General features: G+C 40.9%; 1 protein-coding gene across 4 annotated transcripts; it reads left to right on the top strand.

Annotated features, from left to right (window-relative positions):
• Positions 1 to 609: 609 nt before the first annotated feature.
• On the top strand, positions 610 to 13,000 carry SDR39U1 (short chain dehydrogenase/reductase family 39U member 1). 4 transcript variants are annotated; one of them, XM_073671162.1, is made up of 8 exons: positions 612 to 734; positions 2,213 to 2,335; positions 2,465 to 2,648; positions 8,089 to 8,117; positions 9,846 to 9,928; positions 11,633 to 11,754; positions 11,848 to 12,003; positions 12,545 to 13,000. In XM_073671162.1, exons 3-8 carry the CDS (start codon positions 2,612 to 2,614, stop codon positions 12,961 to 12,963), a joined length of 846 nt encoding a protein of 281 aa, XP_073527263.1. In that variant the 5' UTR covers positions 612 to 734; positions 2,213 to 2,335; positions 2,465 to 2,611; the 3' UTR covers positions 12,964 to 13,000. The 4 variants fall into 4 exon arrangements, with proteins under 4 accessions (XP_073527264.1, XP_073527263.1, XP_073527262.1 ...); XM_073671161.1 differs by lacking the exon at positions 612 to 734 and adding an exon at positions 742 to 897; XM_073671163.1 differs by lacking the exon at positions 2,213 to 2,335 and having other exon boundaries at positions 610 to 734.
• The last annotated feature ends 3,626 nt before the right edge of the window (positions 13,001 to 16,626 follow it).

The raw sequence follows: 16,626 nt of genomic DNA, 5'->3' as shown, positions 1-16,626 counted from the left end.
AGAAAAGGCCTCTGAAAATGCTTAAAAATCATGTCAATAAGGAAGAAAAATACTGCAAAAAAACTGCGAGGACAGCAGCAACAAATGTATGGAGTTCAGAGCGCTTTTTACAAGCTAATGACAAAAGATAAGTGAGTAAGAAACCCAAAGACCCCCCATAAGGGCTTCCTGACTGCCCCTGAAAGGATAGATAGATAGATATGAGATAGATAGATAGAGAGATAGATAGATATGGGATAGATAGATAGATAGATAGATAGATAAATAGATAGATAGATATGGGGTAGATAGATAGATAGATAGATAGATAGATAGATAGATATGGGGTAGATAGATAGATAGATAGATAGATATGGGATAGATAGATATATAGACAGATAGATATATAGACGGGTAGATAGATAGATATGGGGTAGATAGATAGATAAATAATAAAGAGGGTGATTGATAATATTATCTTCAAAAACACATTTGCATTTAAAACCTCCAAACCAGTGACAATAAAAAGCTTCCTCCTTATTGAACACAAGAGGGCACTAGTGAGAGTCGCCGAGCTAACTTACCCATCCATAGCCGCTCTTCCTTATATAACCCGCCTCTATGATTATTTTGATCACCAGCACTCCCTTACAGTAGAGTGAAAGACTTTGTCAAAAAGGTTTGCAAAACATGTCTCCAGTTTAGCTCAGTGGCGGCCATTTTGTCATATTCAAACTTGCATTGATAACTATCAGGTAAATGCTTTTCAGCGACTCCATGACAGAGACCGAGCCGTATAGGTAACCGGCAGCTGTTGTGATCTATCGGCCGGCAGATGGCGCGCTATGTAAGAGTGACCCGCAGTGTTGTAAAGACTAGAGCGGAGCTCGGTGACTGCAGCGATGCGGGTGATAATCGGTGAGCTGGCAGGACGCGCTGCTGATACATCAGCCTGACCAGTAGGAGCCACAGCTCGGGAGTCATGGCCCTGATCTGCTACTATTGGACACTATAACTTTATTAACACGAACGTTTCCAACAGGTCCTCTACTGATGTGCACTATATATATATATATATATATATATCTCACTGGAAGGAGGGGCTGTTGCACTCGTCAGTGCTAGTGAAGGTGTATATCTATATACTGCCTGTATGCTTGTGGTTGCTGCAGTCTTGGCTTTCCATGTCTTCACTGAGGCTGATTAGTCGCCCTCTGACCTCCATGTTACTAGTCACACCTCTGTTTATAGAAGTTCCTCCCTCAATAATGTTTACCCTGGTGTTTAAAGGGAATCTGTCACCCCCTGGGTGATATCAGGCCTCTACTATGGGCATACTGGGTATAGAAAAGTAAATCTCTACATAACTGTATGCCTCATATTAGCGGTCTGATTGCAGTGAAATCTGGTTTTATAAAGTCTGGAAAACCGACTCTATAAAACCAGATTTCTCTGCCATCAGACCTCTGCTATGGGCCATACAGGTATGTATAGATTTACTTTTCCATCATCTCTATGCCCATAGTAGAGGTCTGATAACTCCCAGGGGGGTGACAGATTCCCTTTAAATGGCTAGTCCTGTAAGGGCAGCAGTGTTCAGAGGTGCATGGCTGCTCCTGTGACTGCACTACAGCAGTACTTTCCTCTAGACTCCATATTGATGCTGAGAATGTGTAAGCAGCTTGGGAGTGATCCGGAGCCATAATCTGGATGTGCTTGTAATGTACTGAAGGTTTAGTTTTCTCCATTTGTGTGTCCGTACCTCACGGATTAGATCTCTGCTTGCTGGCATTCATTAGGAGCCTTCATCATTTACTTCCAGGTGTTTTGCTGATCACACTGGTGCTTGCTTATGTTAGGCTGGGTTCCCATCACAATTTAGCCACGTGTTAGTGACTCTGTATACGGTAACGGGACCATTCACTTTAATAACTAAGATGGAGTCCCTTTGGGCTCTTTGGCCTCCATTTTTGCAATTTCTGCCTTTTTGAGTCCGGCAAGAAACGCAGATGACCACGTTTGTGCCCGTTTTGAAAAGGCAGATGCTGCAGAAAGAGGTCAGGCGCAGCACAAAGCGGCTCCGTCTGCTTCATTGAAGTCTGCAGCCCTGACTGTGGATCAGCCTGAATCCCACTTTCCAGGGTTTCAGACGGACACCCCGATGGAGCCACTGATGTGTGGCAAAAATATGATGTGAACGTGGCCTTACATGTCAGTTCCTATTCCATTACAGAAATCTGAGATCTACAAGAAGTATATTGGAGAATTGTAAACCTTCCCATTGCACAGTGGATACAGTCTATTGCTCAACCTGGAATCCATCTTTAAATATACCTAATAATTATATATGGACCAGGTGAGTCACACTGACAGAATCTCACTAACAGTTTTAAAGCATCTGCTGCCGCTTGTTGCCATTGGCTGCCTTGTTCGGTCTGACGGTAAGCGTTACTCCTTCCTCTTTTTTGTCTTTTTATCTTTCTAGGAGGCGGCAGTGGGTTTATTGGTCAGTCATTTTCCAAGTTACTTAAAAGTAGAGGTCACCAAGTAACTATAATTTCCCGCCAACCCGGACAGCAGAAGATCACATGGGTATGAGAAATCGTGCTTCCAATGTGTCATTCACCGTACTATGCAATATGTATTAAAGAGGTGGTCCGACATACAAAGTAATTTTAATCCTAAATACAATCTGTTTAATGCCATAATCAAACTAACTTCTAATATACTTGAATTAAAAATTCCCTAATCTCCCCTTACTACGCTGTCTAACTGCTTATTTCTTTTTTTTTTTTTTTTTTTTTTGATGGCCCTTCATTTTTGAGAATCCCAGTGCATTCTGGGATACTCAAACAAAGCGTCATCTGGGGGTCAGAGGCTGTGGTCACTGTCGCAGCCTCTGCCCCCTCCCTGAAACGAAGCGTCATCAGTGACCTTCATTTCGGGGGCTGGGCGATATGTACAATAACAGTGCACTCTCTTTTGTCGGATCAGATGAGCAGAAACGAGCCGGCAACAGAAAGCCCTGTTAGTTTGTGAAGACTACCTCGTGTGCAGACACCTGCACCACCCTCGCAAGTGATGTCACTTGTGGGGGTGGCGCTGTTCTCTGCACGCTGGGTGTTTTGACACCATGCACTTATAGTACACTCTGTTGCCGGCTCGTTACCTCTGACCTGGCAAAATAGAGTGCACTGTCATTGTGAACATTTCTCAGGGACTAGTTGAGCCCCTGAAACGAGCCTCACTGATGACACTGCGTTTCAGGGAGGGGGCAAAGGCTGCTGGGATTTTTAAACTAAGTGTCATCAAAAAAGGAAGTAGGAAAAAATAGAAAAGAAGTTAGTGTAGTGAGGGAAGGATAGGGAATTTTGTAATTAAAGTGTATTAGAAAATGGTTTGTGACAGAGCAGGCAGGGACAGCAGGCCGGTGAACAATCCAAAAGACCCTTTATAGGGACTGGGAGAGTATAACACCAAACATAGATAAGGTTCGTTATTCTGCAACGTGGCTGCAACAAAAGGCACAAATCTGGGGGTGCCACTCTGTATTCCAAGGAAAATGCAACAACAGTTCTTAGACTAGTTCCTCAAATATAGCAGGGTGGGCAAGACATCACAATCTCATGTGGCAACTGATCTCCAATAGTCCATACACTGGCACCAGGACATGGCCGGATCAACAGATCCTAGCCTTTCACAAGACACAGCACCAGGTACCAAACCAAACATGTGGCTTATTGTTCTACCTCTCTTGTGATTAGCCCCCTGGTTAGACAGAGGTACTTACACCCACCCCCCTTAAACAATTCAAAGTATCTGGGCAGAAAAACTGGAACAAAGAGGGAGCGCTACCGGAGCGCAATAAGTAAAATTAATTTATAAGAGAATTTAAATATTAATATGGGGAAAATAAATATTTTGTACCGTGTTAGCCAGCAGATAGAAAAATATTTAGATTTGAGAGTCCTCAGTGGTTGATACCTTTTAATGGCTAACTGAAAAGATAGTAACAAGTTGCAAGCTTTCAAAACTACTCAAGCCTCTTCATCAGGCTTAGTATAAGTATAACACAAAATCTGAAGTCACATATTTATACACAATAGGGCACAAAAATAATACAATAGATGAGACAGGTGACGTTAAGTAGAGCTATTACTATGGGAGAGAGATAATCAGTTCTGGCTGTAAATATTGGATTAGTTCATAGATAAAGAGTGTGAAAGTTTTATTTTCCTGTGACTCGGGTCTGGTCCAGGTTTGTGATGACCCCACAGTTCTGAGGACCACATTAGTTGATGTAGAATGACATAAATCCATGCGACACATTCATTCCTACTCTGAAGGTGTCAAAGGTCACCATGACTTTGTATTCCCAAACTTTTCTGTCTCTCTGAGATTTGAAATTCCCTTTTAATACCAATAACTTCATGTCTGTGATGCTGTGATCAGGGAAACAAAAATGCTTAGCCACAGGTAGATCTATTCTTTTTTTCTTTTATTGTGTGGTCATGAGAATTCATCCTTGTTCTAAGTTTTTGCCCTATCTCCCCTACATACAGACCCCCTGCTGGACATTTCGTACATTTAATTAAGTACACTACATTAGATGTGATACAGCTGAAAGTACCTGGGTTCTTGTAGTCCTGATGTGAATTGGTGATCTTTATCTTGTCTGTGGTCATTATAAATGGACAGTTTTTAATTTTTTTTTCTGGTTGCAGGGAAGGGTACCTGTAGCTGGTGGAGGTGACCGGGAGCTTCTGACAATGATGCTTCTTAAATTTGGGGGCTGCCTGAAACACAGAAGTGGGAGGTCTGGAAATATGGCTTGTAGTAAGGGTTGTAGTTTCTGTTTGGACTGTAGGTGACTACTAGAGGCACCCGGTTGCTTACTTGTTTTGTAATGTAGGACAGGGCTCGACAAACCCAGGCGCCTGGTCGCCAGTGGCGCCTAGAAAATGTTGCCTGGTGCTTGAGGAGTTGAGAAGAAAAAAAAATACACTCAATCCAATCCCACCTCCTGCACGGAGTCATCCAATCGGAGGAAGCAGGGACAGTATCGCTCAGGCCGCCTTCTCCACTTTGCTCCGCCCCCCTTATGCTCCGGGACTGGACAGGGAGAGTTGGGTTACGGGGGAAGGATCGCTGTGGCCGGGGGCCCGTTCTCATCTCCCGCTAGCAGTGTAAGTACATACAAAGGCCGTGCTCCCCGGGGAGACGCCGTGTGTGAGGGGGTCTATATGTACAGTTTGTCAACAAAAAAACGGAACAGGCATTTTTTTAAAAAAATTAGTTTCTTTGATTTTTCTGAGGAAAAAAACTGAGAATATAAAAAATTTATAAATGTAATGACATCTATTTATTTTTTTTTTAAAAAGCAATTTTTAAAGCATTCGTAAAAATGTCAAGAAAAAAACGGAATTCTGGCTCCTAAATTTTTTGGCTGGCTCCTAGATTCTGAACAACTTTGTCGACCCCTGATGTAGGAGATGATTCCTTAATATTCTGATGGCTCATGTAATCTGGTTCTCAATTGTTCTTGGATGGTAGCCCTGTTTCAAAAAGGTATTTCTGAGGCCACCGAGGTGTTGGTCTCTATCCATAGGGTTGGAACATATCTGATTGTATCTGATGGCTTGGCTGTAGACAAGTCGTGTTTTTTTTTTGTTTGTTTGTTTTGTTTTGGATGGAAACTGTCCCATTTAAGGTATGTTGGACGGTCGATTGGCTTTCGGTACAGTGATGTCTCTATTTCATTGTTCTGTAGCTTGATGATGGTGTCCAAAAAGATAATTTCAGTACAGGAGTAGTTGAGTGTTGGGTTGATTGCGGGATGAAATTGATTAAACTGTTCATGGACCGTCTTCAGTTGTTGCTCAGACCCCGTCCAGATGATAAAAATATCATTAATGTAACGATAGTAGACCACAGGGCTGATGGGACATGAGGGCAAAAAGTCACTTTCAACTTGGCCATGAAAAGATTTGAGTACTGTGGAACCATTTTACTTCCCATCGCTGTACCAGTCTCCTGTAGATATATGTTGTTATCAAATTCAAAGTAAATGTGGGTGAGGATGAATTTTGTAAGTGTCACCACAGAATCGGCATCAACTCCTGTATTTTCCATGAAGATTTTGCAGGCATTTAATCCATCCTGGTGTGGGATATTAGCGTACAAAGATTCTGCGCTCGTGCCACGACTCAGTCAATTTCATAAAAGGCTGATGAAGGCTCTTGCGAACAGAAATGCGTTGTAAGATTACAACAATCCCTTTGATTATAACTTTTTAAACCATTAAGCCTTCTATGAAATTGACAGTCATGGCATGAGCACAGATTAGCTGGTTACAATTGAGACTCTCAACGGGGTTCTTCATTCACCCATATTTAAGGGGTTAACTGGCTTCGTACAGAGCAATTAGCATGGAATGTACCACACCCTTTTTCATGGGGGTGGGGGGGGATTTATGACAGTTGATATGAAGGAGATCACAATTCGGCCTCCTGCCACTTTACTACTTGCCAACACACATCAAACCTTAGACCTGTTTCTGGGTATATTTTGCACGCGGATTCCAAAAATTGGCAGCTGTTTTGATCTATCAGCTCTAGTTTCTAGTTGCCATATACCAGTCTTCATTCTGACCACCAATAAAAAAATCTGGGTATTTTCACCCCTTTTCTCCAAATCCAATTTTTTTTTTTTAACTTTTTTTTTTTTTTTTTTTTAATTTCTCCATCCACATAGCTGTATGATGGCTTTTATTTGCAGAATGTGGTGCAGTTTTGAATTGCATCATTTATTTTACCCTTTAAAGTACTGAATAATGTGCTATCCCAGAGACGCTCATTCAATTGAAATGTATTGCGGTAGAGAAACAAACTCTCTGCAGCGCAATACCAGGCACCCGGCACGACCGCACATGACATCATTGCTAAGTGCCCTGACTGTGGAGGATGAAGAGGACGCTGTTCGTTGAATGAGCAAGGTCAAGTGAGAAGAATTTACTATAAGGTGGGCCCAGGATGGGGACATTATTACAGGCTGAGGGACAGAATTACTATATGGGGCTAATTGTAAAACTATATTACTGTATGGGGCCAATTGAGAGCGAAAAAAGGTAAAATAATGGAATAGTATTTGGCCACTAAAAATGTTTTATGTAAAAGAAGACCTGATATATATATATATATATATATATATATATATATATATATATATATATATATATATACACATATACACATATACACACATATACACACATACACACATATACACACATATACACACATATACACACATATACACACATATACACACATATACACACATATACACACACATACACACACATACACACACACGTGGCAACGTGCCGTCACGGCTGAGCATGCGGAGTCTGGAAAAGGCCACAAAAAGACGTGTTTTGAAGGAGTGTGTCCTTCGACACGCGTCAGATTTTTTGGGTACCTGCTGCCTCATTGGAGCCGATCATCTCATAGTAAGTAATACATACATAGTAAGGCAAGACATCAGCCAGGAAGTTAAAGCTTGGGCAGAAATGGGTCTTCCAAATGGACAATGACCCGAAGTATACTGCCAAAATGCTAACAAAGTGACTTAAGGATAACAAAGTCAATGTTTTGGAGTGGCCATCACAAAGCCCTGATCTCAGCTTTGCCCATACATTTTCAATAGGATTGAGAAGGCAGGTGCGAGCAAAGCGACCTACAAGCCTGGATCAGTTACACCAGTTTTGTCAGGAGGAATTGGCCCAAATTCTGACCAACTATTGTGAGAAGCTTGTGGAAGAATATCCCAAACGTTTGACCCAAGTCCTTCAGTTTAAGGGCAATGGTACCAAATACTAATTAAATGTATGTAAACTTCTACAAATATAATCTGTAGCATAAATTGAGTTGTTTGATTTAACTGCAGCCTTTCTATTTCTTCTGTATTCCTCACCCATTGCAATATAAAGCTTTTTTATGCTGTACATTCACTGTGTATTTTTGGAACATACCCTATCAGAATCTGTTATAAATGTACAATAATGCATAATACTGCTACTGTGTTACCTTTTTTTTTTTCTCATCCTAGAACATGTATGTCAAACCCTGGCACGCAGGGTGAGTATATTTGGCCTGCGACTTTGGGCAGGTCCCCCGAGTATATTTGGCCCGTCTGTCATTGCACTTTCAGCTGTATTGTCATTTAATGCGATGCAGTTGAAAGCATTGATCGAGGAGGGAGCGTCAGCTGACACGCCCCCTCCCACCATCCCCCTCTGCGTCTTGACGTCTCAGCACAGCGAGCGCGATGACGTCATTACAACGCACCTGCTATACCAAAATGTGCAGACAGCGGGGAAACGGCAGAGGTGGGTATTTTATTTTTTTTCTATGTGGGGCCCATTGTACTTGGAGAATCATACTGTGATGGAGTCGCCAATCTTTATTGGGGGGATTGTTGAAGAGGGGGGGGGGTACAGTAGGGTCATCAAATTGTAAAGTGCTGTGGAATATGTTGGCGCTATATAAATAAAAACATTGCTATTTATTATCATACTATGCATGTGGAAGAATTCACTGTGGGGGTATATACTGTGTTTGGAGGCACTTTTGTTTGCATCATTCTTATCGGTATTACTGTATTCAAGGTTTTTTTTATCCTTTTGGTATTGCATGTTTAGATTAGGGCATTGGGCCATATGATTTTTACTGCGCTTACATAACACATTATATTCCAATATTTTATTCGAAGATCTATTTAATTAAAATGTACTTTGTGGGACAATCCTTTTACGTTTCATATGGGGGGGGGGGGGAGTTTAATCATTATATTTGATAAGGAAAAACTTCCTCAATTGTAGACTTTGGTATTTATTAAAAAAAAAAAAAAAAAGTTGGCCTGCGACTTTGGCCAAGCTTTTAATTTTGGCCCTCTGTGTATTTTGAGTTTGACATTCCTGTCCTAGAAGGTTTAGGTTGAGAAAATATAAGGCAAACAAAGGTTCATCAGAGGCCTCTAGAATATTATTGTCTTGTACTTGCTGAGCAGAAGTGGAGGACATTACATGTCTCATGAAGAGGTAGGTGAGTACATAGTGGGAAGGGTATTGCTTGTGATTGCTGAGAGTTGTTATATTCTTCTGCTATGGAAAGTTATAGTCTCTTTAAAGGGATTGTCCGGTACTGCAGCGCACATTCACCTGGGCTCTTTGACCTTTCCTGGCGCATGCGCACTGCAGTACTTTGCTATGCCCTTGTCAGGGCAGAGAAGTACGCCAGCGCTGGAACGCGATGCCGGGGAGACACTGTGGATGACGTGTGGGACACGTCAACCATATGAAGTAAGAAGGGAGGCATCGTACCAAGACTAGCGACACCCCTCGAGCCGGACCGCCCCCAAGGTGAGTAATAAAAGCTTTTTTTGTTTTGTTTTTTTTTGTCTTGCAGGTTGGATCGGGGGCTTATATACAGCATTATAGAATGCTGTATATGAGGGCTGAAGGGTGGTGGCTGTATCTCATGTCAAACCTGGTGACAGGTTCACTTTAATTGTTTGGGCACCACAAGGGTGCACCAAGCGCATGTGCTTGGTTTGATCAGTCATCCTGTGCTGACAGTCCTTTTTAAAAGCTTCTGCAGCTTATTTACATCTGAGGCAATGAATCATGCATGGTACATGTTAAACTGACATAGTATATTATATCAAAGTTGCATAACTGTTCAATAAGGGACGTTTGTTTTTTAAGTTTTGTTGTAGATAAAAGCCAATCAAAATATTAAAACATTGCATAAAAACACAGGAAAATGTTCATTATCTTTTTTTATTTATTTTTTTTGGTCTGATAGGCGGATGTCTCCAAAAAGGGTTTACCACCATGTGATGCAGTTGTAAACCTCGCAGGAGAGAATGTGCTGAACCCACTGAAGAGGTGAGACATGAAGCTGAGGATTCCTATCTGATTCTAGGATAAATTTCTCTTAAACCTATTATAGATGGTCCGAAATAATTGGAAATAGTGCACATGGCTATGAAGTTATTACTTGAATGGGGCCACGATGCAATGTGTAGGTGGCCGGTGCTCCATTGTGCGGGGGAAAAACTGTGTTGGTGCTACAACAGTTAGTATAATTTTGTCATGTTAAAGTCTAAGAGGTAACTTCTCTCCTTGTGGAGAGTGCCAAGTCGACATAAGGAGATTTATAAGCCATGCAACGATTCTATGGAAAATTAAATCAGCAAATTGTCTCTTCAGAGAGAAAGGGGTTTTCGCACGCACAAAAGATCATTTCAAACATTGCCTGTGTCTGACCGTGTACAGAACATACCACATCTCCTGGGCAGGGGAGGACGCACAAGACAATACCGACATTACAGCAGGAGATTGCAGAGGATTCATTTTGTGAGGTAAAACATTTCACTGACTGTTTTTAAACAATGTTTTACCTCACAAAATGAATCCTCTGCAATCTCCTGCTGTAATGTCGGTATTGTCTTGTGCGTCCTCCCCTGCCCAGGAGATGTGGTATGTTCTGTACATGGTCAGACACAGACAATGTTTGAAATGATCTTTTGCGTGTGGGAAAACCCCTTTAATCTCTAGTGCTACCTATTGGGGTATCAAATCTAAAGGTCAACATCGACCCTCTTTTAATGAGCCTTGCCACATGACTTAGATAAAAAGCCAAAACAGACATTCTGTTTGCAGACACGTGTTTCGTGGGGTTTGCCCCTCATCAGGGTAAGGCAAAAGGTCTGCTTTGACTGGATGATATTTCTGACTGTGCTCTAAAGGGTAACTTCTCTCCTTGTGGAGAGTGACAAACGCGCGTAAGGAGAGTCATAGGCCATGCAATGCTCCTTTGGGAAACTAAAATATGAAAATTCCTTCTTCAGGAAGGAAGAGAATTTGAACTGTAAAGAAAAGAAGGAAAGCTGCACATAAAATCAAAGTGCACACCTAATAAATGAATAAGCCTGATTTATTAAATGGGGAAATGACACTGACAAACAAAGGACAATTAAAAATATGTATCACAAACGGGGATGGATATAATAATAATCCAGAGAAATCCCCAAACATCAGGCACAAATGGGTATAAGCAATAATATCTCATGGTTAAACAAACATATCTTAAAAAATAAAGATAAGGCTAAAGTACAGATGAAATGAATCCATTAATTAGCTGGGAATATAGATGGCAAAATCAAGCAATGATTTAAGCAAATGCTGTACAAAGATAGAAAATATTAAATATAATCTGCTGGTGGAGCGCCAATACATTATTTTTAAGTTAAATCTAGTAGGAAAAAAAAAAAATTGTCACCATCTTGAGAGCCACAACATTTTTATTTTTCGGTCTATAGAATTGTAAAGTCCTTTTTTGCTGTACAAGTTGTAGTAGGCTAAGGAACTAAAAAATCATATTTCTATATAATTTTTTTTTCATTCATTTTAGTGTTTAATGTATTTGGCACCTCTTTGATAGCTTTTTTTTTTTTTTTTTTTTTTTTTTCTTTACGTTTGCTTATAATACAAAACTGTAAAGATGATCTCCAATGCTGATATCGGGGGGGATATAACTGAGCATGTATTATCTTAAGGAGGAATAAAATCCAATGTTTTTTGTACTAGATGGACCGAACAGTTCAAACAGGAAGTTATTGGCAGCAGGATTGAAACTACTCGCATTATTACTCGCGCGATTAGCAAGTCTCCCAACCCTCCACACACTTGGGTGGTAGTTACTGGAGTTGGTAAGTAAGATAAGGTGTTAGAACACTACAAACATTTTCCCACCGGAGAGTGATCATACTTATTATTTTATCTCCCTTTTTCTCTTCCTCAAGGATATTATCCACCCAGTAACACTCAGCGCTATTCTGAAGATAGCCCTGGTGGCAATGCAGACTTTTTGTCCCGCCTTGTGAGAGACTGGGAGGGTGCAGCCGAGCTGCGTGCTACTGAGGGCAAGCCAGTCACCCAGATGGTTAAAGTACGTACAGGTAAGACTACCATTTTTTTTTTTCAAATGGACCTTGCAAGCAATTTGTATACAGTATATCGCATCCACAGGCAAGTGGGTTCTGCATACTTTGTACAGTGTTGTGAAGTTAGTTTGACCTTACTCATTTAAAGGGAATCTGTCAATAGGATTTCAACCCCCAATAACTATTTTTATATCTGCTTGTAGCGCTTTCAAAGACTAGTCCAGCAATACCTTTACATGGCCAGTTTGTTCTTGTATTTGACAGATTCTTTAGATCTACAAAAAGTTCTTCAGATCCATTTGCATATCAATTCAAATGCTGATTTGTAAGGAATAGAGGAACAGACTGGCCATGTAAAGGTATTGCTGGACTTATCTTCTAAAGAGCTACATAAGCATATAAATAGTTTGGGGTGTAAATTCCTGCTGACAGATTCCCTTTAACAAGTACCAGGCACAACAATTGTGATGCTATGGAATTATGAGTGTGTAAACTACCTACAATGACCATAGGATGACGTCTAACATAATCATTAATCATTTTATCTGTCTACTAGGTGTAGTTTTGGGTCAAAGTGGTGGTCCATTTCCGAAAATGCTGTTGCCCTTCCGGTTATGTCTTGGGGGTGTTTTTGGTTCTGGAAAGCAGCCATTTCCTTGGATTCACATTGAAGACCTCTGTCGACTCTTATGTTTCACTATTGAACAGGAAGGAAAAGTTGGTGGTATCCTGAATGCCGTGTCACCCTCCGCAGTTACAGATACCAGTGCTGACTTCACAAGAGTCCTAAGCAAAGCACTGGGACGCCCTGCTTTCCTATTCACTCCAGATTTTGCTGTGCAATTGCTGTTTGGGAGTGACAGAGCTCCAATGCTGCTTGAGGGTCAGCGAGTAGTCCCACAAAGGACCCTACAAAGTGGATTCTCTTTTCTGTATCCAACCCTTGACTCTGCCCTTGCTCAACTTTTGAGCTAAAAATTTGAAATAAAAATACGTCAAAGTTGAAAAAGCAGTCAGACATTGAGGATATTTTTTTATTGCCATAGACATCTGACATATAACAAGTCTGTTTATTAGAAATACAGTTTATTAATTTTAAGTGAATTATAGGCAGCATCAATTGGAATAATTCTAAATGTACTTACTTAGAAAATTGATGTGTTAAATACTTATTTCACCTGCTCTATAATTATCTCTCTAAGTAAATATATTTGTAAAGGTGCTATTGACATGAAATTCTCACCAGATGTTGGTAACATCCAATTCACAAAGGCAAAGAAATCAAACCGTAGATGTCCATTACTTAAGTTGTAAAATAATGAGAAATGACACAGGGAAAAGTATTGAATACTCTTAATTAAATTTCATTAATACATTGTTGGTGATAACGGCTTCAAGACGCCTCTCAAATGAAGAACCTAGTCATTCATTGCTCAAGTGTGATTTTTTTTTTTTTTTTTTTTTTTTTTTTGGCCCATTCTTCCCCACAAACACTCTTCACATCCTGAAGGGTCTGTAGTCTCCTTCTATGATCTCTGAGCTTTAGTTCCTTCCATAGATTTTCTATTAGAATGGCCCAATCACCTAAATCCATCAGCTTTATTTTCTTTCTCTGAAACCAATTGAGTTTCCTTGGCTGTATGTTTGGGTCATTGTCTTGCTGAAATGTCCACGTTCGTTTCATCTTCATCCTGGTAAATGGGGGGGGGGGTTGCAGAAATCCAGTTTTTAGCAATCAGTTTTCTAGCCATGTATAGTAATCGCGCTATGGTGAGTTTCCCAGTCTCAACAGTCCTCAGCTCGTCTACATATCCCAGTATGTAGGTCAGAGGGTTGCTAGTCACCATGCACCCATAGGCTGACTTTATATAGCCTAAAACTGCTCCCCAATATGTGTGTAAACACAGGCATGACCATAATGTGCAATATCCCTGCTTCCTGTTGGGCGCACCTTGGGCATCCGGAATCGGTTCTAAGACCTATTTTAAACATCATTTTAGGTGATCTGTACACTCTGTGAATGACATAGTGAGCCCAAACGACTCTCGCAGCTCTAAGCGAAAGATGGGGGGTATGCATTCCGGCACCGAAGCCTACTCATCATCTCTGATAACCCCAATATCCGTCTCCCATTTCCGTTTAACCAACAGAGGGAAGTTCTTAAGGAAGACCAAGAGAAAGTCATTTTAGACACTGGATATTACCCCTTTCGTACCTACAGCTGAGCAAATAGTGTCCAATACCACATCTCTCTGCGTTTTAACATCTTTCACTTTACATGGGCTCTATAGGCATGTTTGAGTTGACAGTATTGGTAGAAGCAACTATCAGGTAGCTGGAACTCTTTTTGCAGATATTCAAAGGATTTAAGCCCCTCATTGCCGATCACCTGGTGAACGTACTGTATACCCATAGTTTCAGAATTTGCCGAACTGGAAGAATAAGTCATTATTCCAAATAGGTGTGTACATTGATAAGTGTATGACCTCTCATTTGTTTGACTTTACACCAAACCTTGAGAAGTAAGACCAATGTTTAGAAGGGATCGAAGAAGTCGGAAAGGGGGTGGAGTCTGTCTATATGTAAAGACGTGTCTAAAGCCTACAATACGGGAGGATGTATGGGAGGGAAATGAGGAGGTCGAGTCCTTATGGGTGGAGATACATGGGGCAAAAAACAATAATAAAATTATCATAGGAGTCTGTTATAAACCACCAAATATAGCAGAAGCCACGGAAAGTCTATTAATGAGACAAATAGACGAAGTAGCAAAAAATAATGAGGTGCTTATTATGGGGGACTTCAACTACCCCGATATAGACTGGGAAACCGAAAGCTGTAGATCTCAGAAAGGAAACAGGTTTCTGTCAATTATCAAAGACAATTATTTGTCACAACTTGTGCAGGAACCAACTAGAGGGACGGCCCTTTTAGACTTAATATTAACTAACAGGCCAGACAGAATAACTGAGGTGCAGGTCGGGGGACACCTGGGAAATAGTAACCACAACATTATACAATTCCACATGTGCTTCAGTAGGGTGCCCAGCAAGGGAGTCACAAAAACACTGAACTTTAGGAGGGCAAAGTTTGATCAGCTAAGAGATGCCCTTCACCTTATAGACTGGGATAGTATCTTTAGTAATAGGAGCACGGATAGAAAATGGGACATTTTCAAAACAGTCCTACATAGTCACTGTAGAAGGTACATACCTTATGGGAATAAAAGGGCTAGGAATAGGAGGAAGCCAATGTGGCTAAATAAGGAAGTCAAGAGGGCAATGAAAAACAAAAAAAGGGCTTTCGGTAAACTTAAACAAGAAGGCAGCGAGGAAGCGCTAATATCTTATAGGGAAAAAAACAAAATCTGTAAGAAACAAATAAGAATAGCAAAAGAGGAGACAGAGAGACTAATTGCCAAGGAAAGTAAAACGAATCCCAAACTGTTCTTTAACTATATAAACAGTAAAAGGATTAAAACTGATGGCGTTGGCCCATTGAAAAATAACCTGGGTAAAATCATAGAGGGCGATGAGGGTAAAGCAAACCTACTCAATAGCTTCTTCTCCACTGTTTTCACAAAAGAAAACAATTTATCGGAGGAAATGCAGAGTGATAAAGTAAATCCTCCGCTAAATATCACCCACCTAACCCAGGGGGAAGTTCAGAAACGCCTAAATAATATCAAAATAGACAAGTCACCAGGCCCAGATGACATACACCCCCGGGTACTAAAAGAATTAAGTAATGTGATAGACAGGCCGCTGTATCTTATATTCAAGCACTCTTTATGGACAGGGACTGTCCCACTAGACTGGCGCCAAGCAAATGTGGTACCAATATTCAAAAAGGGGTCTAAAAGTGACCCTGGGAACTATAGACCAGTCAGCTTAACGTCTGTTGTGGGTAAATTGTTTGAAGGATTTCTTAGAGATGCTATTGTAGAATATCTTAATGATAATAACTATCTAACTCCATATCAACATGGATTCATGAGGGATCGCTCCTGCCAAACAAACCTGATCGCCTTCTACGAGGAGGTGAGCTCACAGCTGGACCGGGGAGAGTCAGTGGATGTTGTATACCTTGACTTCTCCAAAGCGTTTGATACCGTGCCACACAAAAGGTTGGTATATAAAATGAGAATGCTTGGTCTGGGGGATAATGTGTGCAAGTGGGTAAATAGCTGGCTGAGTGATAGAAAGCAGAGGGTGGTTATCAATGGAGTAAGCTCAGGGTGTGTCAGGGTTACTAGCGGGGTGCCTCAAGGGTCTGTCTTGGGCCCTATATTATTTAATATATTTATTAATGATCTAGTGGAAGGGTTGCATAGTAAAATAGCAATATTTGCAGATGATACTAAACTTTGTAAAGTAGTTAATACAGATGAGGATAGGGCACAGCTACAGGAGGATTTAGATAAATTGGGGAGTTGGGCCAAAAAATGGCAAATGGGGTTCAATGCCGATAAATGTAAGGTCATGCACATGGGAAAGAAAAACAGCAGTCACCCATACATATTAAATGGGAAACCGTTGGGGAAATCTGACATGGAGAAGGACCTGGGCGTCTTGGTTAACAGCAAATTAAATTGGAGTGCCCAGTGTCAGGCAGCAGCTGCGAAGGCAAATAGAGTCA

This window comes from Phyllobates terribilis, unplaced genomic scaffold (genome assembly GCF_046119375.1).
Source record: "Phyllobates terribilis strain yellow unplaced genomic scaffold, ASM4611937v1 Scaffold_1__5_contigs__length_1240528914, whole genome shotgun sequence".
Taxonomy (NCBI): Eukaryota; Metazoa; Chordata; class Amphibia; order Anura; family Dendrobatidae; genus Phyllobates; species Phyllobates terribilis.
This window is presented reverse-complemented; position numbering and strand designations above follow the sequence as displayed.

Coding starts and splice junctions, on each gene's coding strand:
- SDR39U1 (XM_073671160.1), top strand. Junction 11,755..11,847: donor GGTGGTAGTTACTGGAGTTG/GTAAGTAAGATA, acceptor CTCTTCCTCAAG/GATATTATCCACCCAGTAAC. Junction 12,004..12,544: donor GATGGTTAAAGTACGTACAG/GTAAGACTACCA, acceptor TCTGTCTACTAG/GTGTAGTTTTGGGTCAAAGT.